The 23,179-nt window shown below is 32.5% G+C and overlaps 2 protein-coding genes across 4 annotated transcripts; one reads left to right on the plus strand and one right to left on the minus strand.

Moving 5' to 3' along the window:
* Positions 1-255: 255 nt before the first annotated feature.
* Positions 256-11,651, minus strand: LOC117215528 (zinc finger protein 729-like). Of its 3 annotated transcripts, XM_033462728.1 has the most exons (19): positions 11,106-11,651; positions 9,583-9,717; positions 9,298-9,493; positions 9,054-9,211; positions 8,745-8,977; positions 8,165-8,491; positions 7,920-8,056; positions 7,529-7,845; positions 7,118-7,377; positions 6,771-7,038; positions 5,437-6,680; positions 4,884-5,313; positions 4,448-4,789; positions 4,192-4,379; positions 2,803-3,084; positions 2,547-2,724; positions 2,179-2,452; positions 1,420-2,031; positions 256-1,313 (listed from the first exon to the last, which is right to left on the minus strand). In XM_033462728.1, exons 1-19 carry the CDS (start codon positions 11,238-11,240, stop codon positions 1,252-1,254), a joined length of 5,778 nt encoding a protein of 1,925 aa, XP_033318619.1. In that variant the 5' UTR covers positions 11,241-11,651; the 3' UTR covers positions 256-1,251. The 3 variants fall into 3 exon arrangements, with proteins under 3 accessions (XP_033318619.1, XP_033318076.1, XP_033319409.1); XM_033462185.1 differs by having other exon boundaries at positions 256-2,031; XM_033463518.1 differs by lacking the exons at positions 9,298-9,493; positions 9,583-9,717; positions 11,106-11,651 and having other exon boundaries at positions 256-2,031; positions 8,745-8,933; positions 9,054-9,207.
* Positions 11,652-12,473: 822 nt separating this feature from the next.
* Positions 12,474-19,962, plus strand: LOC117208777 (synaptogyrin). Its single transcript, XM_033450165.1, has 9 exons — positions 12,474-12,740; positions 12,883-13,050; positions 13,214-13,304; positions 13,408-13,639; positions 14,664-14,777; positions 17,977-18,203; positions 18,513-18,660; positions 18,867-19,110; positions 19,677-19,962. The coding sequence occupies exons 2-8, from the start codon at positions 12,897-12,899 to the stop codon at positions 19,080-19,082; spliced, it is 1,182 nt and encodes a 393-aa protein (XP_033306056.1). The 5' UTR covers positions 12,474-12,740; positions 12,883-12,896; the 3' UTR covers positions 19,083-19,110; positions 19,677-19,962.
* Positions 19,963-23,179: the final 3,217 nt, after the last annotated feature.

Genomic DNA, 23,179 nt, shown 5'->3' on the forward strand with positions numbered 1-23,179 from the left:
TTATAATTTAATATATTTTAAACCGTTTTATACTTTGAATAATGTTAATTATATGTGTATATATATATATATATATATATATATATATATATATGTATGTATATATATATTCATATATATACATATACATATATATATATGTATATATATATTCATATATATACATATACATACATATATATATATATATATATATATATATTATATTATATTATATTATCATAGATACTCTGTATATTGCTACGTTTGTACTATTTTTTTTTTATTTGAAGATTTATTAAATAAGGAAAAATTTTGAACGTGTTGTGTGCGAAATATCGATACCGATCGAATTACCTAATATTAAATCAAAGTTGAGTCTCCGATTTATTGCGTCTGTAAATTCGAAACTTAAATACGACGAAAACGTTGTCTAGGAGAGATCAGGGACTGTTCATTTATTATATCGTATTAGCTTATATAGTCACTTTCGATACGCTTGAAATTCTTTATATTCATTGCGTAAACTTTAAATTCATAGCGTTACGTAAGGGATTAAGCTCACTCTTTTTGTTTTAATCTTACCTTTCTTTACATTTGCTTGACACAATGAAAGAACCGTCCCTTATCATACAGTTTGTGAAAGCTATTTGTATCACTTAATCTAACATATTTACAAATTATCGCGTCATCAATATGAATTCCAAGGTACACGTCACATAATAATTCATTTGTATCTTTTATACAGAGTAAAGTAATACAAATTGCGATTATCTTTGACAATTTTTAGGAATACGTGGACATGTTTCGTCGACAATATTAATTAAAATCAAAGAATAAGAAAAGTCCTATCAATGGAATACATAATTTTTATATTAATAATGCATATGCAAAAAATATTCACCTGTAAAATATTTTCTTAAGTTTCTAATATTTTTATTTTTAATTACCAATTAATAATTACTAATTTTTAATTATACTACAAGTCGTTAACATTTAAGCATAGGAAATTTGTGGCACTTCAAATAATTCGAAAAAAGGTCAAACATTTAATATTTCACGTCATTTCTACTTATCATCAGAAATGGAACATTCCATTTTGCGAACAATCTATTTCATATGGATTATTTAGCGCTAACTATTTGAAAACTAGATTTTAGATTTTGTCCAATTCAATTTTAGCGTATTTAATTTTCATCGAATTCATTTCCACGTATTCTTCGTTCTTCGAACAACATTCAACAACTCTGTCACGCCGTAAATTTCTTCCAGCTATTTAATCTCAATTTGGCACTCATTTCCTTGCATCGTCGCTGTCCTCTTCCGTACTGTACCTAAGCGCGGAATAAACATATTCTTGATTTGAATTCTCATTCTCGTCTTCTATTATTCCTTGCTGAATCAATATTTGATTCCCATCAGTCACCATTAGAACAGCACCTTCCAGATCATCCAACTGCATGTTTTCCTCTCTCTCCTCATTTTCTTCGTCTGTCTCTTCAATTTCTTCATTTCCTTCGTGTTCTTCTGACTCATCAATCCCTTCGTTTCTTTCATTCTCTTCCATTTCTTCAATATCTCCGTTTTCTTCATTCTCTTCGTTATCTTCAATCTGTTCACTGTCCCCATTTTTCTCGATTTCCTCGTTATCTCCAGGTTCTTCTAGATCTTCGTTTAATTCTATTTCATCGTTCTCCTCGATCTCCTCGTTATCCTCATTCTCCTCCTCATTTTCTTCAGTGGAGTTTTCATCAGATTCGTTCTTCGTATCCTCAAAATCTTCATCGCTTCGATCTGCAAATGTTTCAGATTCTAACTCTAAAGATTCATTGTTAGGTAAATGTTTTTCATATAGATTCATAGGTTTCGGGGAGGATCGATTTCGAATCTCTGATAAATCGCACACGTCTTTCTCAGTTAGAGGCACTATAGGGCCTAGTTTATGACTTATCGGCTGTTCTACAGACATATTCTCAGGAAGCAGAGGCATCATGGGACTGAGAACAGGAGGTCCATCATCATCCGATAAATTTGCATCGTGTTTCTTTGTTTCTGCAATAACGATAACATATTTAGCTTTTCATATATTCAATTAATTGTTAAAAGATGTACGCTAACAAGATTGATATTTTTTTCTTGTTGTCGATTATAATAAACTAAATTATTTAATTTTAGATTGATCATCGTTTCTTTCAATACCTGCATTTTTGGAATCTGGAGGATGTTTTAAAGGATAATGCTCCATGTTCTTTTCATCGATTTCTAAATTATCTAGTTCTTCTGAATCCTCGCTCTCTGAATTGTAAGTAATTTCTTCAGTAGCTCTAGATTCATCCTCTGATTCATGTTCCTCTTCGGCTTCGGTACTACTACCACTTTCTGATTCTTCTGTATCTGCTTCTTCTTCTGCTTCATATTCAAAATCCCCTTCTTCCACTTCTTCAATTATCGCATCATCAGCTATTAGACTTCCCTTTTGATAAGAGTTTATGTAAAAACGTTAATATACAAATATACTTTCATTGATTGTAGTAAGTATATTATTTTATATTTTTGTAATTAGTTACCTCTGTTTTTTCATTATTTTTCATTTGTTCTCCCTCTTCCGTCTTCGTATTACACGTAGTCGAATGTGCAGCTTCATCGGTAATATTTTTTCGACATTTTGGACACCAAGTACTAGTACCTGGATGGCCGATGTGAATACTTGTGTGTAATAACAATTTACTACGAGCATTGTGATACCTATCAAACAGAAATTCCCGATTATGTACCATGTATATTACAATACTATGTACAAGTACAGAACTAAGCATACAATACCTGCCGCAAACTTTACATGTAAAATTATTTCCTTCAGTTGACAATATCGCTTCGTGTGCAGCTTTCAAATGTTCTGCCAAATCATCATAATCTTTACAAAGTTTCAAACATACTCCACAAGTGACTGCTGCTTCCGCTCGATGGAAACGAATTAAATGTTGCCATAAATGTTTCTTTGCTGGCCATTGTTTTCCACACACTTCACAGGCACATTCTGTATTTGTTGATTCATCATAAACTTTCCTGGAATCCTTTCTTGAACATTTCATTGAAGATTTCGCCCTGAAATTGTGATTGATATATATATATATATATATATGTGTGTCGGGTTTACAGTAGAATTAGGGTTAGGGGCGTGAAACGAATCTACGTTTGGGTTACACGTTGTCGTTATGCAATAGAGAAGACATTGACTAGTGCAAATACGATTATTATAGAACCGGACAAGTAACCGTGGTAGTTAGGTACTCGAGAAACTAATGACAATGATCCTAGGTTCAATAACGAATCCGCGGTCGACGGGATGATAGATGAACGTACTCACAAAATCTAAGTCGGACGCGTAATATTCACTGGTCGTAAAGGGTTACTCCTTTCATCGATGAGATCGCGAGCGAGAATGACTTTCCCGTCCCGATGATGCCACAGCGGAAAACTATATTGGGTTGTGTCTAAGGACATGAGATCATCGGATTCGTCGAGAAAAGCCTTCGTTCAGAAAGTAAGGGAAATTGACGTTGCTGCTAATTGGTCAATCTCCATACCGGTGGTTAGAAAAAGATGCTAGCCGCCCTCGAGGGAAAGTTGCTAGTGGGAGACGCCGCTCGTTGAAAAATAGGTCTTCCCTATTTTCCCGTAGTTGGGACAAAGACCGTTTGTCTGTTTGAAGGACTTTAGTTGACTAAATCTTAAGATTTATAACGAGCCCTCGAGCTAGCTGAACATGTACTGCGGAGACGCATCGACGTCCGGCAATCATCTTACTCGAAGAATAGGGTCTGCGTGTGGCGAGCTACGGGACAGAGACCGTTGGAATGTTTACTGTCGCGTGTTACAACTATTTCCTTTTTAAGGAGAGCTATAGAATTATTCCATGACTTTGTTAGACAAAGCGTTCATCCCGTGACCGCGGCTACGTTCGGCGACTGGCTGTCGCCTAGAGCCCAAGCTCATTATCACAACTCTCGAACAATTACAATCGGATTGAATAACTACAATTGTTTAATTACAGCTATAGTAGACTCTAGGTTACAATGTTGCGGGATTAATCAAAATTCCAAAGACTCCGGTGTTCTTTCATCTCCGACATATATATATCATTCATAAATTAAGATTAAGAAACAAAGAATAAAGGAAAACAGATATTATATTGTATTTTACAGTATTTACCTCTGAGTGAGTGGCATAAGATTCGGGAGAGGTCTCTGACCAGAGAGTTGAAGATTTATATCTTCAAAGAGATTGAAATCAGGAATATTTAAATCTGATGTAGGTTCTTCTTTCTTAATTTGATTATTATTCTTCAAAAATTCTTCTTGGCTACTTAACATGTCATTTCGTAAAGATAAATTTTCCTCCTGCAAAAAGAATTTGGATTAATATAAATTCAAAATACATTAATTTTTTGTTCAAGAATGCTACTTACTCCTTTTCGTATATTTCGTCTGCAAGTTGCAATATGGTTCCAATACAATGTTTTAGTGCAAAATTGTCGCCTACAATTCTTGCACGAGAAATTCAGTTTACCACGCATTCTTCTCTGTTCATCCTGTTTTAATCTTTTGAACATTCTTTCTGGATCAGTATTGTGCATGTTACGATAATGTTTTGAAAGTGCATCGCTGTTTACAAACATTTCTGGACACATTTCACAATCGTAGGTATCCGTTAAGGACCTTCTCCTTTTTGAGTCGCTAGAATCTTCATCACACATATCTACCTCGTATTCTAAATCCTCTGGTTCTTCTTTCACTATTATATCAGGAGACTAACGCAGAAACAATAATTTTATATTCAACTATATAAAATACAGTTTTACTCTTACTTATAGTAACTTTTATAATTACTTATTACAAACCTACCTCTATTCCAAAATCTTCGTTTTTCGGCCCAATATCTAATCTATGTTCAAATGCTGCAAGTTGATCTTTGGGAATATTATGTATTGTTTCATAATGATCTCTAATTGCAGAATCTTCAGTGAAAACAGCCAGACATTGTTTACAAGTCCTAAATACTTTTCCATGGCATTTTTTAGTATGATCAAACGCTTTCCATTTTGAAGCATATTGTTTCCCACAAACTTGACACGTATTGGGTCTTGAAAGAACACTGGAATGAACTTCTTCTACGTGACTTTTAAGTTCTTTTGGATCTTTCATTGGTATTAAACACACTCCACAAGATACACCAATTTCATTGCGATGAAGAGATAAAACGTGCATTTTTAACTTCAGTTTATTTTCAACAGTATCACCGCAGAAATCACAAACGTTAGGAGTGGTATGATATCTTTAATAGAAAAAAAAAAAAGAAAAAAAAATAGAAATTAATCACAATTAATCATTTATAGGATAAAATATTTGTGCTTCGATAAAGATATAAATGCTAATAATTATTGTTAAAGTTACATACCTGTGATCTTTTCTATGGGCTTCTAAATCTTCTTTAGTTCTGAATAATTTCCTACAAGATCCAAAATTGCAGGTTAAATCTGGATGATCCATATGCTTCACCCTGTTATGTGTCATAATCCCTAATTTTGAGGTAATTGTTTCATTACAAAGATGACACGTGTATGTGCTATGATGATTCTCGATATGCTTTTGTAAACTGGCACGATCTTTAAATATTCTTTCACAAGCTCTGCATCTCGTTAATAATGCTCCAGGGTCTTTCCTGTAATTCTGACATCCTTTCATATGTCTGCGCAATAGATACCGCTTGTGAAATCCTTTATTGCATTTTTCGCAATAATGTAAACTAACTTCTTCGGTTTTAAATTGTCTATTATCTTTCCCATCCTTTCTAGAATCAGGTTCGTATCTATGAATTTTTGAAATGTGTGCTGCTAAATGATCTTTTGAAGCACTAGTTTTCATACAATAAGGGCAAGTTACATCTTCATGACCTTTGTGAACTCTGTTTACATGTTTCCATAAATGTGAAGTTCTTCCATAGCATTTATTACAGAGATCGCAAGGGAAAAGTCCATGAACGATTCGTCTATGATTACATAATTTTTCTAAACTAGTAAACTTCAAATCTGCACAAAGCTCGCAACTTAATTCTGTTTCCCTCATTCGCCCCTCTACTTTATTCTCGCTATTTTCAGCCCCATTTTCACAGCTTTCCTCAAAACCATGAATTTTTCTATGTCTGGACATTTTGGATTTATTCGAATATGGTCTACCACAAATGTCACAGCTAAAGTCACCATTCGTTAACGGCCAATGTTTCGATCTTACATGAGTACTCAGTTGCAAAACATTTGGAAACACTTTTAAACAGACACCACAAATTAATGGAACGGTATCCGAATGAACACCCATAACATGCTTCCAATAATCAACTCTACTACCCCAAAGTTTACCACAAATTTCACAAGTATTTGGGGATGAACCTTGGATTGCGTGATGCTGAATATGTTCGTTTCTAAGAGATTTTGTAGCAAAAATTTTACCGCAATCTTCACGATCACATTTTATGGCTGATTCATTGCTATGAGACGAACTAACATGTAGCCAACGTTCCCATTTACTAGGATGTGAACTCCCACAAAGTTCACAAACGAAAAAGAGATGATATTGAGCTCTATTACCACCACCATTTAAACTCGAAGGATTTAAAGGATCTCCTGCTGGCACTAGTTGTTCCGACTGTGAAATTGAAAAATTTGCTTAATAAAAGAATGTAAGAAAATTCCTTGCTCCGCTTAATAATTTGGTCGTTGTTATAAGTATTCTTACTCTGTGCGCATTTCTTTGATGTCGTATTAAATGATCTTCATTAGGAAACGATTTATAGCAAATATAACAGTCCACTTTATCGCTATCCTCTTCGTAGTCAAGCATTTGTTCCACAGTTTCGTTACCATTAATGTTCTCTCCATAATAATTACTATTTAATTGAACAAAAGTAGCAGGATCATAATTTGGATCCACATTATGTATGGATACATGAGCAATTAATTTTTTTCTGGAATCATGTTGCCTACCACAAATAGTACAACTGTACCTATTAACAGTAATAATAAAAATAGTTACAAATTTGCCATTATTATCAAATAGCATTTATATAATTTGAAACGAAGTACCTTCTTTGTTCAGAAAGTAGTAATTTCGAGCCGCCGTGGTACATATTTACATGGTTCAAAAGTTGTGTGTTGTCTGCACAAATTTTTAAACAAACACCACATGCAAATGCTGCAAATTCTTTGTGAGTAGCACGAATATGAAGCCAAAGAGATGCACGGTCATTAAAATCACGAGTACAAATTTCACAAACAAACACAGTTTCAATTTCAATGAGATTTTCTTGTCCACTCTCATGGTCGTCTTCATTTTCTGCATTTGTCTAAAATTAAAGAAAAAAAAAAAGAAAAATGCAGAATGAAGATTAAATAGTGTAACTTTTCCCTAAGAAAAAATGAAAAAAAAAAAGGAGAGAAAGAAAGAAAGAAAGAAAAGAAAAAAGAGAAGATTGTGTTAAACTCTATAAAACGTACATCTGGAGACAATGGAAATTCAGAAGAGGTTTTACCCTCATACGAATCGAGATCCATAGATTCATTCCAATTATGTGAAACAATTTTCTTTAGACATTTATCACTTTCCACCATAGGACATGGATCAACACCATGTAACGTTTGAATATGCCTGCTTAAAGAAGATTTAAGAAAAAAGTCTTTTTTACACAAAATACAAATAAATGGTTTATCCGCATCGTGAGTTGCTTCGTGTTCTTTTAAATCATTAATTGAAGTAAAACATTGAGGACACGATTCACAATACCATTTCTTAGTACGTTGAAAGTCAGTATGCTCTATTAAATGAAAGCAAAAATTAATTCTTGTTTCATAATTGTATGAATAAAACTTTATTTTGTATTCAAGTTACCTGTTTTCGGTAATTTTTTTGGTTTGCAATTTGTAGTAAATTTGTCTTCAAAATCTCGCTTAAGACTATCCCCTTTTGTTAATGCTTGTTTTAAAATTGTTAATTGAGGATTTTTCGCTAATTTAGCTTCCGCACTTCTAAATAATTAAATAATTTTAAATCACCTTTATAAATAAAACAAATAAGGAAAAAGGGAAAGAGAAAGATATGAGATATATTTAATCCGATAATAGAACTAATAGTACCTATAATCTTTGCCATCGTCATCACTTCCAATACTTGAAGCTTCTGAACTATCCACAACTTTATTATCACTAATCTCGTTTTTTCCTGAAAGATCTAATCTCTGCCCTTCGGTACAAATCCTACCATGAAGATTCAATTCCATAGCATCCGTGCAAATCTTCCCGCAAGCATTGCATTGACATCTATTTTCTGGCCGATAGGCATTGTTCAGTGGAACCTCCGTAGGTGCTGGAAGACCAGCATGACGTGATTTTATATGTTCTTCCAAATTTGTTCGGGTTGAGTAGATACGGGAACAATAACCGCATGTCACTGCCGGATGGCCTCTGATACAGATATTAGCATACCGTCATTGTTACTATCATTATTAATATGTATCAATATCTATCAAATATTCCCTTTACATATTAATATTAATTTTACAATTAATGTTTTGCTTTGCCTCTTCAGAATAGCATGATACTCCCTCCTAGAATTATTCTTGTTGATGTTTTAGATCTTTTTGTTATGATATTAAGTATCCATTTTAAAAATATGTGTAATTGTTAAATGAAAGCATGAGAGTTAGAAAAGGCATACCTATGAGTTGTAGATACATGACCCCAACGATGTTTTGCAGTGGAATATGATTTATGACAGAGATCACACTGATAGGGCCTTTTATACGATGTATGATCATCCGTAAGAACTTTTTCACCAATCACGTCACCGGCACCAACGTGAATTCGTGCGTGCAAGGACAAATGACCCTTTGAACTAAATGCTTTGCTGCACAAGGAACAAACATAAACTTCATGTTGTTGAGATGTATGCTGTAATAATGTAAATTATCAGATTTCACTAGACACATCTAAGCTATACATTCAATTGAATTTATATATAATATACCTCTGATAAGTTACTGGAAACATCCTGATGTTTTAATCCTGATTCTTCAGGTTCTTCTGCAACTATCGAGGTCATTTCCAAAAAATCACTTGGATTTGTCTCCATATCCATTTCATACTCCTCTGAATGACGATCTTCAGAGTCGTCCATGACTGTTGCTAAAATAAAAGGAAGAACAAGAATAGAATAATAGAATATTATTTCTTAATACATATTTTTCATATGTTGAGATTGAAGAAAGCACCTTCGTCTGTCCCACTGTTATCAATTTCTTCTGTCTCATGATCAGCCTCTCCATCAGAATTCAATCTGGGTGGTGTGCCTAAAGCAGCATTTGGATTTACGATAGGAGCTTCTGGAATTAACACTGGTATACTTTTCCGTCCTTCGAAAAACTCTGAATCATTACAGCACGTCAAGATGGTTGTAACATCTCCATTCTGAACGATTGAAAAAGATGTTTTAAATATTTAAGATTAAAATAGGACAACAATTTTTTTTAAACGATTAAGAAAATTTTTATTTTTACCGATTCTGAAGGTGATAAACACCTTTCCAAGAGAGCCACTGCATTAACACATGCTGTTCTAAAATCATAGAAATTTTCCAAATTGTACATACACCGATAACACAGGCATTTCGGTAGTCGATCATTTTCTGCAATCTGAAATTAAATATTTAAATATTAATGTTTTCATTCTTATTTAATCAATATATAAATGAACTTGATGGACTATGCAACGCAACAATTAAAATAAGTATAATTAGCATAAAGTAATATCAGTAACATAAATGATATGAACAAAGATGTATAGTACTGTAGTTAACATTTATACCAACGTCACTATGAAAATGTTCCAAGTAAAATTTGGCAATGATGTCGTACACATGCCTAGGAATTATATAATATTTCTAGACTCACAATGATTGAAATGTGTATTTGATACAACAAATAAAAAAGTAATTTTTGATATATCATAATAATATTATCATTGACATTATAATTAAATTTTCAATAACTTCAAAAGAACGTAAATCGTACTATCAGAAAAATTGTATACATGTAAAAATATCAATATTGGAAGGTACGGCATGAAATAAATATAAAATGAAATGAACTTAAAAGAATTATGATAGTTACATTTCAAAATGTTATACAAATATATAAGTTGAAAATTTAAAAAAGAAAAAAAATGGTACTTTCGAATTTACATGAAAAATATTTTATACACTTCAGAATCCATCAAAAAGATGTTAAATAAACGGAAATAAAAATTACAAACATTTAAATATACATCAAACTATTTAATGCAAGAGCTATTGATATTATATTTACATAAAATATAAAATTATATAGAAGTTTTTACATAGTAAAAACAACAAATTAAATTAGAAAGAAAAAAAAAAAAAAAAGGAAAACGAAGAAGGGCAACAATTCTAACTTTATCGTAAAATAATACAATGAATAATAAGATCGAGCATATTTCAAACAAGGAAAATAACGTAATAAATACTTTTCATCGCAACGAACAAGGCGTAAAAGCCAATTAAAAATAGTAACAAGAACAATTAAAACGAAGAAGCAACCCGATAATAAAATAAGAATAAAATTGACGGATCATTTAAGATTAACACCAAATTCATCGATTTTTCAAAATTTATCATTTTTCCGAAACAAGTAGGAATTGAACTGTGTATATAAATTAAAACACAATTAATAAATAATATCCAGAGGGAGATAAAACTATGACTAACAGAAATCATCATAAAACGCCACGCAAACTTGATCAAACTTTTCGGAAATATGAAAGACAGAAAGCAGTACAAAACCACTTGTGACTTCACACAATTGCGAGACACATTTAAAGAAACTATAAAATAAGAAAGGCATTGATATAATATATTTCCGACATAAATAAGCGAAATGTTGTAAATTGAATCGCAAGTTACTCGTTAAATGGGGAACATTTTGAAAATGATTTGAGGAGGTTGACACGAAGGGAAAGGAGGTTGACGTGTAAAGAAATCTCTGGTAGGCGAACGATGACGAACCTTAAACGGCAGACAAGCTTGTATCTTGTCAACGAGCTGTCTGTTCTTGCCCTCTTGACCGAAGATGTCCATCTTGACGGCGTCGTAGGATGCGCATAGTCTGCAGAGCTCCTGGTAGCGTTCCCTGGACTCCATCGTCGGCGTGGCCACGAAGACGATCACGATACTGGCCCGAGGAAGTTGGATAATCCGGATTTCCTCGTGGCAGTGTTGAAAAAGGCTCTTCTGGCCCAGGCTCGGCCTTCTTCTTCTTCTTCCTCGGATCACATCCTTCGGAGCGGGGATCCGCGGCTCGCTGCGACACCGCGCGGCTTCCGTTTACAGGCTACTTCCTGGCGATTTTCACGACAGTTAAGGCCCCGGGCGCCGCCATCTTGTACACAGACACTTGTTCCATCACCCCTGTCGAGCATGACCTCCTCCATGTCCCTAGCTATCATACGCTTACGTAGAAATATCCGTCGATTTTTCGATACTTTGGAAACCACGAATTGTATTTTGGTTTTATATAAAGTCCAGTTCGTATTGAATTCATTTCTTTGATATCAGGAGAAATTTTCAATAAGCGTCAAATCGACATTTTCAGTAGTGGACAAATGATCGGATTGGTTCATGGTTATCTGATTACTGATGTTTCTTTATCGATGAATGTATTGTTTAGATGTTAGAATATATATGAAAAAAAAAAAAAAAATATAGAACAGAATATAGAATATTGGCATTATAATTGTTATTATTATTTTTATTGAATCCTTTTTCTTACCTTATCTAGATATAAATTACGATGGCTGAAAAGAATATTGGTACACCGTGGTATGTATTTATTATATTTACATATTAATACAGTAATACCAGTAATTTCGAATTAGAATATCACTTTTTCTAACAAATCGAAGATACATTCAATTGTAAATATATTGTCTATATGCATACGTGCTGAATATATACGTATACTGAACATATGTAATATGAATAGTAAATACTAATGTTGATATAAAATCAATAATTTACGTTAAATCATTCGTGAGGAAAGAAAATATATTTACATATTCAACATTTGAGTAATATCCAGAACTATTAATATAATTAAATACATGATCGAGCATATGATCAAGTGTACGTTAAAAAGTATCTGATTTACATATTTTCCATTGTATTTCAACTGATTAAAATGAAGTTGCATATATCTTATCAGACTCAATTTAATGCATGGATATCTAAGTTATAAAATTGTAATCTTAGTATACATTACGTTTAAGTATACATTTAAATATATATAGCGCGCGCGCGCGCGTGTGTGTGTGTGTGTGTGTGTATTTATTTAGAATGTATGTAAGTTTACAGAATAAAATTTATCTATGAAAGATTGATAGATTTATGAACACTTTGAAACTTAACCTATTATACGATAAGAGATTATTATAAAACTTTTGAAACAAGCGTAATGAATGATGCGACTAGAACGGGACAGAAAAATTTAGTGTATTAATATCGTCATCAAAGTTCGTTACTGCGGAATCGTTAAAATATTAAATTTAGGTTAACGTCAGGTTTCGGTGGTGAAACCGTATATATCAATAATTTTGTTGTACAAAAGAGTATAATATTAATCGAGTGTGATTAGGAACTTATAAAGTAAGTAGAATTTGAAAATGTCAGTGTCTTTTGAAGATTAAATTGGAATGTTATTATTCTACATTTAAATTTATGAAGGACGATTAAAGAGTTAGAAAAATATATTTATATGAAAATAAAAAAATAAGATTTTAATTTTTAGCATTATAAGAAACAATGAGTAATTATTTTGATCCCTTTGGTTTTACTAAACAAACAGCAACTTTGTTGCGTGGTTTGGGTGCATCTGAATTAATAGTAGAATGCAAGAAAAGAAATATATCAACGGATGTATTACACGAGCTTACTGTACAAGAGCTAATAATGTTAGGTAAATTGAAATGTTCTTAATATATTAATAACGTTAAATAATGAAGTCAAATTCGAATGAAAACTTTTCATTTGCCTTTACCAATACAAATTTCATTGTTGTAATTTACACTTATTTACAGTACATATATATTTCTTATCTAATCTAGAAATTTTTAATATAGGCACTGATTCCAAAAAGGCTGAAGAGTTAAAAAATTGTTTAAACATTAGGAAAAGAAGATCCAACATCGTAATAACAAATGTTGAGGACAGGTTGAATATTATTTTGTTAAAATTATTCTAAAAGACTTTTCTCTTGTATACAGATACGTAATTTAACGAGTAGTTTTATCAAGAATTCATTGTTTTTTTTTAGGATCGAACATTTTCTTGAAATAATCAAAGACGCAGAGCAGCAGTTCTGTTTGATACAAGCGTTTATGGCGTATTGTCGATTGAGACTCGTTAAGGAAAAAATTAATATTTTTATCGATCCCAACAAGTGTTTGAGCGCTTCTAAGGTATTACCTATCGCTGTTGCTGCAACACTGACAGAGTTGGAAGAAGTAAATAAGAACCTTTCCGAACTTAACGAATTGATTTTAAGGGTAAGTCCTGAAAAATTTTCCAATGAAATCACAATACAATGTCACTTTGTTGTTTCATGGTGTTTACGTAACATTAAATATTTCAATTTTCATTATCTTTTACAGTTGAAGATAAAACCAAAACATATTAACCTTCATCACGTTTGCATCGGTATGGGTGCATTAGGATTAATAACGCTTCTATTATCTAAGATGTATATAACTTATATATGTGGTATAAAGTAAAGTACCAAGTATAAAAATCAAGAAGATATTATAATATTCATAAGATATAAAATTTATTTTTTATACAAAGCTTTAATTTGTTTTATTTTTGTCAGAATTTTTGAGAAAGGTATTATAAACATTTTATAGATGTTAATAAATTCTTGGTTCTAGAATAATCAGCCTTCTTTATTATTAGTAATATAATTTTTTGTTATAATAAGATTTCAAACTACATTATGACAAATACATGATAAAGTAATAATAAAATAATAATGATAAAATAAATGACAAACAATTTAAAATATAGATAGAGGAAAAATTGAGTCGAACGAAAGATGAATTTATCGAACATATAGAACATATAGAACACTCGTCTGACACGACATTTTTAAATGGATTACAAAGAATGATAAATAAAATTAAATGATATCACTTATGAATCACTTAAATGATATCACTTAAATGATATAAAAATAAATTTTATTTTTCATTGGAATAATATAAACAATTAAAAACTTGATTTAGTACGAATGATGATAAACAGACTGATAACATTCGTTTAATCGCGCCAATATCCCTATCAACGTAAATTCAGGTTAATGAAATTAAAGAAAGTAACGTACGATCGAATAGAAACACGCATGGCGACTGGTGAGTGAATCGAGAAGGGTCGAATTCTCGATTAATTTACGTTCCATCCACCCGAAGCGCCCTTGTGAAAGGATACACCCTAAAAAATTGGGTGGTGGGGATAGGAAAAGAGTACCGTCTCTCGGCGCATGCGCGCTTCCATTAGCTTCGAGCTTTCAAATTTCAGCTCAGTCGTAATAAGATGGACGGTGGAGCGTACGGTGGAGGAAAGGCAGGAGCCCCTTTCGACCCTATTGCCTTTATCCAAAGGCCTCAAGTGATTTTAAGAGCCGTATGTCTGGTAAGTTGTCTCTTTGAACGTCTAATAACGATTGCTCTGTACTAACGTCATTACGTATTAAACGATATTGTCGATTTTACGCGACGAACATTGATTTTAAAGGGTGAACCACCCCCACCAGTTTCATACGATGGGGTTCTATTGATTTTTCGCAAATTCCAGCGATACACCCCATAATAGAAGGATCTCGTATAATTTTCTATTGATTTTTCAAACATATTTTATGTAAAAATTTTCGCGATAAAAAGTCGAACGATAAATGGACGAATCTTTATTGAAAAATCTTTCAAGTAAACGAGAGAAATTTGATTAGGTCCCGATCCCGGTGAAAGTGATAGACGATTTTTAAAAGTGATTCGAGATATGGAAAAATGAAATACGATAATTCGAGCTTAATGGCGAGGGCCATAACTAGGGCCATACTTGAGAATGTTTTTCTGGCTAGCTAGGTAGGTGTCCTGCGAAGTCGAGGAAACGATGCAATGAGTGCGAGTGGGATGCCAATATACGACACGAGCAACGAGTACTTATAGATATGAGACATTTGAAGCTGGCTGCGTAAACTCTTAGTCAATTTCAAGAACGAAATAGTGGGGATAGCCTGATAGGGATAACCAAAGTGGGAAAAAATTGTCATACGTATGCAACCAGTATTGCATACCTAACCCCGTTGCAGTCCTCTAATTTTGATATCTTAATCTAGTTCTTATTTTAGCGAACAAAAAGGATTCGTAACGTTTGGGGGAAACATTATGTTTTCTAATAAAAAATTGATACCGATTCTATATACGAATAATAAAATTTCATATTTTGTTTAAACTCGAGATATTTTCTGTCGTTAAGAAAATATAATTGGCTTGAGACTGAGGGAAAAGTGGCAGCGGGGTTAATTAAAACACAGCAAAGTAGCCCAGGTCAGTTTTGGGGCGAATTTCCAAATGGAATGGCGCGTACAATTTTAATAAGATTTTAATTACCACAGAATACGGGATGGGTGGCGAAATTGGGTCGGATTATATTTCGAGTTTGGTTAGAAATAGAAGAGAGTGAAATAGTATATTATGTTGTGACTTTGAGAACTTTTTCAGAAATGTCTACGAAATAGAAATACACGCTTCTTTTCCATGAAATTGCATATCCTTTTATACATAGATCGATTCTTCGGAATATACTACGTGAAGAGACAGCAGAGTACAATATACAATGTGAAGGAAATCAATATCTCAAATTTTTGATGAGTCGTCCGCCTTATTAAGGATGTTGGAATATTCCATCCATCTTCACGTGCATGGCGAGCACTTTATGAATTGTTATTTCATATCTTCCATAACGGAATTAGTACGGCGGCTGTTTATATTCGAGCGATGTAATTTAACTGGCTGTTTTAAGTCTTCCGCAGAAGTAAACGGATTCGAGTAGACTTTATCCTTATAAGGTAAACCTCGTAAAAAGAAATCAAGAGAAATTGAATCTGGAGATCGTGTGATGGCCGTGGTGTTGTGCTACGTCCATATACATATACAGAGTCTATGAATTTATCGTGACTATAAATTGTCAGTAACTAATTGCGTAGTGTTAGAGTTTTCGTGTCTTCGAGTGATCTAATGTTATTACCTATGTCATACGTCCGAAAGTGTTTACAATTGATATCTAATGTATCTTGGGCGAAACGTACGACCTATTCAGAATTTTAAACATCTTGCAAACTGATTTTCTAAAACGACCTTTATACCTAACCTGTGTACCTTGGTACTTTTCTTTTGCGTACAGTCATCTGAGAAGAAGAAACGATCTACGTAGTAGTTGGGAAAAATACGCAGATCCGTTGAAAGTATTTGCATTTGCATTTTCTAGACATTTTTGAGAAAAGTAATGTCGTTTCGTAAACTAATTTTATGATATTTTTCTATTCTTAATCAAGATATCGATCGATTAATCGAGATATAATAATCTGTTCCACCTGTGTGATTCATACGAGAACGGCAAAAAAAAAAAAAAAAATAAAATTGTAAATTTTGATGCTTAAGGAGTGCAAATGTAATTTTACACAGTTCTATATCTTAGATATAGAAACAAATTACCCCTTTACAAAGAGCGAATTCTTTGACATTAATAAATCTTGGATATTAAGGTAAATTGAAATGTATTCGTAATTAAGTTGGAAAATCGACAATTACTTTTAAAAACGACTGTAAAACGACTGTAAAACGACTGCTGTAAAGTAACGTACTACGTTTATTTCCTCTTTTGATTTATCTTAAATTAAACATTTTTATCTCTCTTAAACAAATAATTATTGAATTATTCTATCTGCTAATTATTCTTTACTCTCGATTGTTTTCTTCGTTCTCAGAACTGTGACCTTCGTCTAACCCACTTCCATCTCAAGACGGATCTGGACCACGTCGAAACTAGATTCGATTTTATATAAATAGACACGTAGGAAAAAAAAAACAAATATTTCATGGAGAATCAAACGGAAATCTAGTTTGAGAACGGATATTTTAGTTTCAACGCAGAAGGAAAGTGTTCCAACAAACTTATACGTTTAATTAAATATGGCATCTCATTTCTATGTTGGAACTTGTAATCGTTTACCTATCTTTGTATATTTCGCACATTATTTGTAAAATAAATTTATTTATGAGTTTTGGATTAGCTTGCTAAAAGCAACGAATCTATAGTTTTCGCTATAAGTAGTTGGTATGAAGAAACACGCATAAATTGCGAACTAAGTTAAGACGATATTACGAAGTCTATCGATATTTGTGTGTGTGTGTGTGTGTGTGTGTGTGTGTATATATAGTTTGAAAAATTGATTCGAACGATTCACGAATTAGTCACGTAAACAAATGACACTATCGTAAGCGGTAATACCGAACAAGATATCCAGTATTTCACTGTCTATGTAAAAACCTAACATGATCCAATGAATCGTGTCCTTTCGATCGTTTTAACCATTTCATTTATTACTTCGAATTGTTTGAATTATTTTAAATTCTATTAAAATAGTTCTTCTAGCGTTTATCCGACCAACCAATACCAATTAATATAGTATCGTCGAATTAAGAAAGTTTTAAAAATCTAAGAAAAAATATGTATACGTAATAAGAGTGCAATGCTACCAAAGAGATCATGTATGTATCTTGTAAGAATAATTTAAATCAGAAATTACAAATATCGTCGTTTAATCTTTTAGCTCTTCGCGATAATCGTGTTCGGATGCATAAGCAACAAGGGATACATAGAAAAGCCAGACGGAAAAGACGTTTGTCTTTACAACGGAGACCACAATGCTTGTAATTACGGGATAGGAATTGGAGTCCTCGCCTTCCTCGCCAGCATTGGATTCCTTGCTGGCGAATATCTTTTCGAACAGATGTCTTCTGTTAAGACCAGGAAGCATTTCGTCCTGCTCGATTTAGGGTATATTTCTTATTCTATTTGCCCTAAAGTAATTTTATTTCTTTTCAAATTATCGATACCGAATATTCACTGTAAATTAAATTTATATCCTAATCTAGTTAAATTTATATCCTAGTCCATATAATAATACATGATTTCTCAGGAAATTCAAACCAATAGCTTACTTACTAAACTATCAAGTTACACTTTTGTAATTGCATTCACAAAAATATACATTTGCACGAACATCCTAACCCCAATCTAGAACGGAAATATTCATACCCGATGTATCGTAATAATTAAGTCGCTTTAATCTGTTTTAATGCTTAGGTTTTCTGGCTTTTGGGCATTCCTTTACTTCGTCGGATTCTGTTACTTAACCAATGCTTGGAACAAATCGGAAACGCCGGAAAATAATTACGGAGTGAACAACGTTCAAAGCGCTATCGCTTTCTCCTTCTTCTCCATTTTCACCTGGGTACATTCATCAAATACTTTTATTGTGTTCAGTTTCTAGATGAATGTATGTAATCAGTTTCAAAATATCAATTATCTCGTTCGAGCATGCGTTCGATTAATTTTCTTTTTACTTTATACAAAGATTCGCTTTACTATTATCATTCGTTTCCTTATAACGTTATTATCTCTTTTTAATTTAATATATTTTCCTTCGAACTTGAAAAGGCTGCCTGTGCCTGGTTTGCCTTCCAAAGATTCAAGCAAGGTACCGATGCTGCGTTCGCACCGAGTTACGAAGCGGATCCTGTTGGTGGGACAGGATATACAAGTTATCCTGATGCGACTGATGCTGGTTATCAAGAACCACCATTCGGTCAACAGCAACAGCAGCAACAACAACAGCAACAACGGATGCCCGATTTTCGAGCACCGGCTTACTAATCCTCTCAAACATAGTTTATCACTATTGGTAAAGCAAAATTTCTATTAATCTGCATTTACGAAAACATTCTACATTCGATATCGAGATATAAAATTGATCTATTCTAAATAATGAGTTAACGATGAATTTCATTCGTGCTAATGAGAAATAACGGGGCCGATTCATGAGTTTTACGACAGAGCATTCATTTTTAACCTTTAAATTATAAAGGCGTGTATTTCATACCCGGGTTATTTCGTTCGAGTTAAGTTTAACCCGCCCCACGCCGCCCGTTCCTACACATTGACCTAAAAAATGTTATTTGATAACATTTTTCGTGATAAGCTTAATTTAGAACGCTCGTACATGTTATACGAATTTCGTGGAATTTTTTGAACAAGTATCGTTTGCTAAAAAAATGCATCGTTCATGAAAGACCCGTGTTTACAGTTTCAGAGTATCGTAAAAGCGTTCACGGTTTAAGGTTTAAGAGTATTAAATTCATATAATTGATTTTTATTTCATTAATATCTATATAACCGTTATATCGTTGAATCTTTTTCTTTATCTTTAAAAGTGTAAAATTAATTCTACGCTTTGTATTATCTTTTTAGACACAACGCAAGAAAACAATAGGAAAACAGAAGACAGAAGCTCTGCGAGGAAACTTTCAATGATAGAGCAATGTCGATAGAGTAAGTTTTCATAGTAACATAACTAGTGGATGAAAGAGAGAGGAGAGATGAGTAAACGAGGGGAATAGAAAAGTTGGGTAAACAGGAAAAATATAAAGAGAGAAAGGAGAACAAGGAAGAGAATGTACGCGTGTGCGAATACGTATGTGTGTATACGTGTATGACTGTGACAAAAAGAAAAAAAAAAAAAAAGAAAAAAATAGAAGGAATGCGTGAATGTGTACGCGCAAGACAACAAAACGTTACTTGTTAAAACTGTGCTTCTTATTGTTGACCACTTATAAGTCTTACACCTAAAAATCAATGGCGTAAGCGACAAAGAAGAAAATATGTAAAAAAAAAAAAAATGAAAACCCGGGTTACTGCCCTTGGATAACGCATTTGAAACCAAAAAATAAAGAAAGAGTGCAAAAGAACAGGAGTGAACAGCGAGAATGAGAGGTAGAAGGGAAAAAGAAAGATGATGGACACTTACCATCCATTGAATTATATATAAATATAAATGCATATATATAAATTTAATATATATATATATATATGTATATATATTGTATTAACGTGTATATATATACATGTTAAATTTAAGATTTGCCGAAAATCGAGCGGTACAAGCGGGAAATATAAAATTATTCGCCGCTGTAAACCGGAGACAAATCCAGTAGAAGAGTAATCTTTTCCACAGTGATACAGGTTTCAGTTTTTCGAATAGGTTGCGATTAAAATTTTTAAACGTGCACGCAACTTCGTTATTCGTGTCTCAGATTTAAGAACGTGCTTGAGAATATTAATCTTTTAATGCTTCGCGCGAATTTTTTACACCTGCGCTTACGTTATTTTATCGTGGACAGAAGAGAAAAAGAAAAAACGGGAAAGGTTAATAGGTTTTTTCAATCTCGAGGCGAAGTGTTTTATATTTATCATTTGTATTGCCGTTTTCAGAACACCGTGTGTATGTACACGTGTATATGTATACATTTTACACACATATATATATATATATATATATATATATATATATATATATATATATATATATATATGTGTGTGTATATGCAATATACACAATACAGTGTATATATATATGTATATATGCAATTGTAAACGGATAAAGAATAGCGGCTCTGTAATAATTCTTAAGTAGTTACATGCACATATATTTTACTGTGTTAATATAACGTGTTCATAGAAAATCGCGAATATGACCGTACTACTGTTAACGACAAGACCTATATCGAACAAAAGAACAAAAGATATTACCATTGTGTTGGAAATCGAATTAATTCTTGATTGCATTCTATCATTGCCGTACTATCTTATATTATAGGAGGATGCTCGATTCGCAATACGTTGCGCATTAGTCTTAATCTTGCAAGAAAATACTGGAGGCTTACCGATACGCCACCATGACGTGTTATGCACCTGTTTTTCAGTTTATACGATAAATTCGTTTCAATTTCCTCCGAGAAAGAAATAATACATTAAAAAGATATCGAAGTTATTCCGTTAAGTTTCGTTGATTATGTTTTTTTATGTTGTGATATCACGTTATTGCTATTATATTACGTCATATGGTTATTTAAGCGTATTAGAGAAATTGGGAAAGCAATGTTTCAAGCAATTTAAAAAATATTATTCGATTGGTACGTGGACTATCGAAAGAAGCAATGAGAGCAATTGTTCTACTTTTATCAGTAATGAAGAACGTTACCAAGTCATTTTTTAAATAATTTATTTTTTGATATTATTTTGTACAGAAAATAATTAAATGATATTTTGTAAATCAAATTGTTCCTTACCCAGTTTCTCAGTGTTGTTGATATGAATATTTGAAATAATTTAAAACAGATAGATATATACTTAAGACATCTGTATGATTTAAACGAAGATTGCGAATATGAATTTTTTTCTGATCGTAACTTTGTATTGCCCCAGTATTAAATTAAATTGTTACTTAATTACGTAAATGATTCCATATCGAATACGTTTCTTGATAAACGATAAACGATAAACGATAAACGATAAACGACTTTTACATTCCCTTTCTAGCATTTTTAGATGCTCCATCTTTTTTAAATACGTTTATTAACGGTTTTAGCAATATTGGAGCGGTGTCGAACAAAATGTCTACGAATCTCGTGACTAATTGCATGACTATTCTTTTTCTCATGCCGATTATACTGCCTCGTTTGAAAAACAAACTTAACCAGCAAGTTGCATGGCAGTGTCGTAAAATAATGATAACGAATAAAATCGTTTTTTCGATAAGTTGTATTGTTTTCCTTAAGCGCTGTCGGTATTGTATCTAATGACTATTCGAATTGATGATACCATAATTTTCATGTCCAGTATCGTGGCAATACTACGATGATAATACTACGGCAATTGAAAATAGGTAAGAAAAAGAAAAGAAGATAAGAAACTGTTATACTTGTCGTTTAAAAGGACAATTGACGATATACGATCGAATTAAAATTGCGTCTTATATATATATATATATTCCTTAAGGATTGTACTATTGAAATAATATTGTAATATCGTCACTATTCCGGGCAGCTTTTTCTAAAGAGAAAACTCACTGTTGGGCCAATATGAATTCAAACTTTCGCGATATTTAACTTCCACCTGAACTTCAGTTTTTGTAATGACAAGTATTTACTACTTCACGATGTGAACGTTATTCTTGCCGAGAGGAAAGAAATATTTATTAAGGTGGTATCAGTAATTAAATAGTTGTTGTATCATTGTGATTATACCAGGTGTCTCAATGTAACAAATAAATCCACTCACGTGGATATAGAGTATTTTATCCCCTATTTTAATACTGTATCGTATCGTTTAATGTTTAAACGTTTAATTTTACAAGTAATCGTTGTATAAAAATCGTTCCTTACTATTATACCATTATTATTGTATCATTTAAATTAAGTCTAATCTCAACGAATAAAATTATTATATTTTGGATTTCGATTTTAGTTATCTCGTTTAGTTTATCGAACGATTTCTCAATCTGCGAATAATTCACAAAGACAGAAAATCGATTAGAGATTTCTGAGACGCCTTGTATATAAAGTAGTTGTATTTATATTTGAAGCAGTAAAAATCTGAGTGTTTAGAAGAGAAGTATAATCATGTAATTAACTATAGATGAGATACATATAAGTAATTATTTTTATGCGAGTCGAACGATTGAACGGATAGCCAAAATCAATAGCTTCGATTCATTCACTCTCCCTAATGTGGTAATATCAATGTGGTTTGTGCGCCAATTGAAACTGCGTTTTGCCTAGGGGAATTTTACGAACGGAGCAGAAACGTTGTTTTATTTTCAACGTGTCGTTTGATTGATTTTTCTGTAGTGAAATTTACAGGTATTACGGAAGGCAACGAGAAATGGAAAACTCGTTTAATTACTATGGGAAATT

The sequence above is a fragment of the Bombus bifarius genome, unplaced genomic scaffold (genome assembly GCF_011952205.1).
Source record: "Bombus bifarius isolate JDL3187 unplaced genomic scaffold, Bbif_JDL3187 scf7180000007964, whole genome shotgun sequence".
In the NCBI taxonomy this organism is placed as follows: Eukaryota; Metazoa; Arthropoda; class Insecta; order Hymenoptera; family Apidae; genus Bombus; species Bombus bifarius.

Coding starts and splice junctions, on each gene's coding strand:
- LOC117215528 (XM_033462185.1), bottom strand. CDS start 11,240: ATGGAGTCCAGGGAACGCTACCAGGAGCTCTGCAGACTATGCGCATCC. Junction 6,681..6,770: donor ATCAAAGAAATGCGCACAGA/GTAAGAATACTT, acceptor TCAATTTCACAG/TCGGAACAACTAGTGCCAGC. Junction 4,380..4,447: donor GACGAAATATACGAAAAGGA/GTAAGTAGCATT, acceptor TTCTTTTTGCAG/GAGGAAAATTTATCTTTACG.
- LOC117208777 (XM_033450165.1), top strand. CDS start 12,897: ATGAGTAATTATTTTGATCCCTTTGGTTTTACTAAACAAACAGCAACT. Junction 14,778..17,976: donor TTTTAAGAGCCGTATGTCTG/GTAAGTTGTCTC, acceptor TTAATCTTTTAG/CTCTTCGCGATAATCGTGTT. Junction 18,204..18,512: donor TTCGTCCTGCTCGATTTAGG/GTATATTTCTTA, acceptor TTTAATGCTTAG/GTTTTCTGGCTTTTGGGCAT.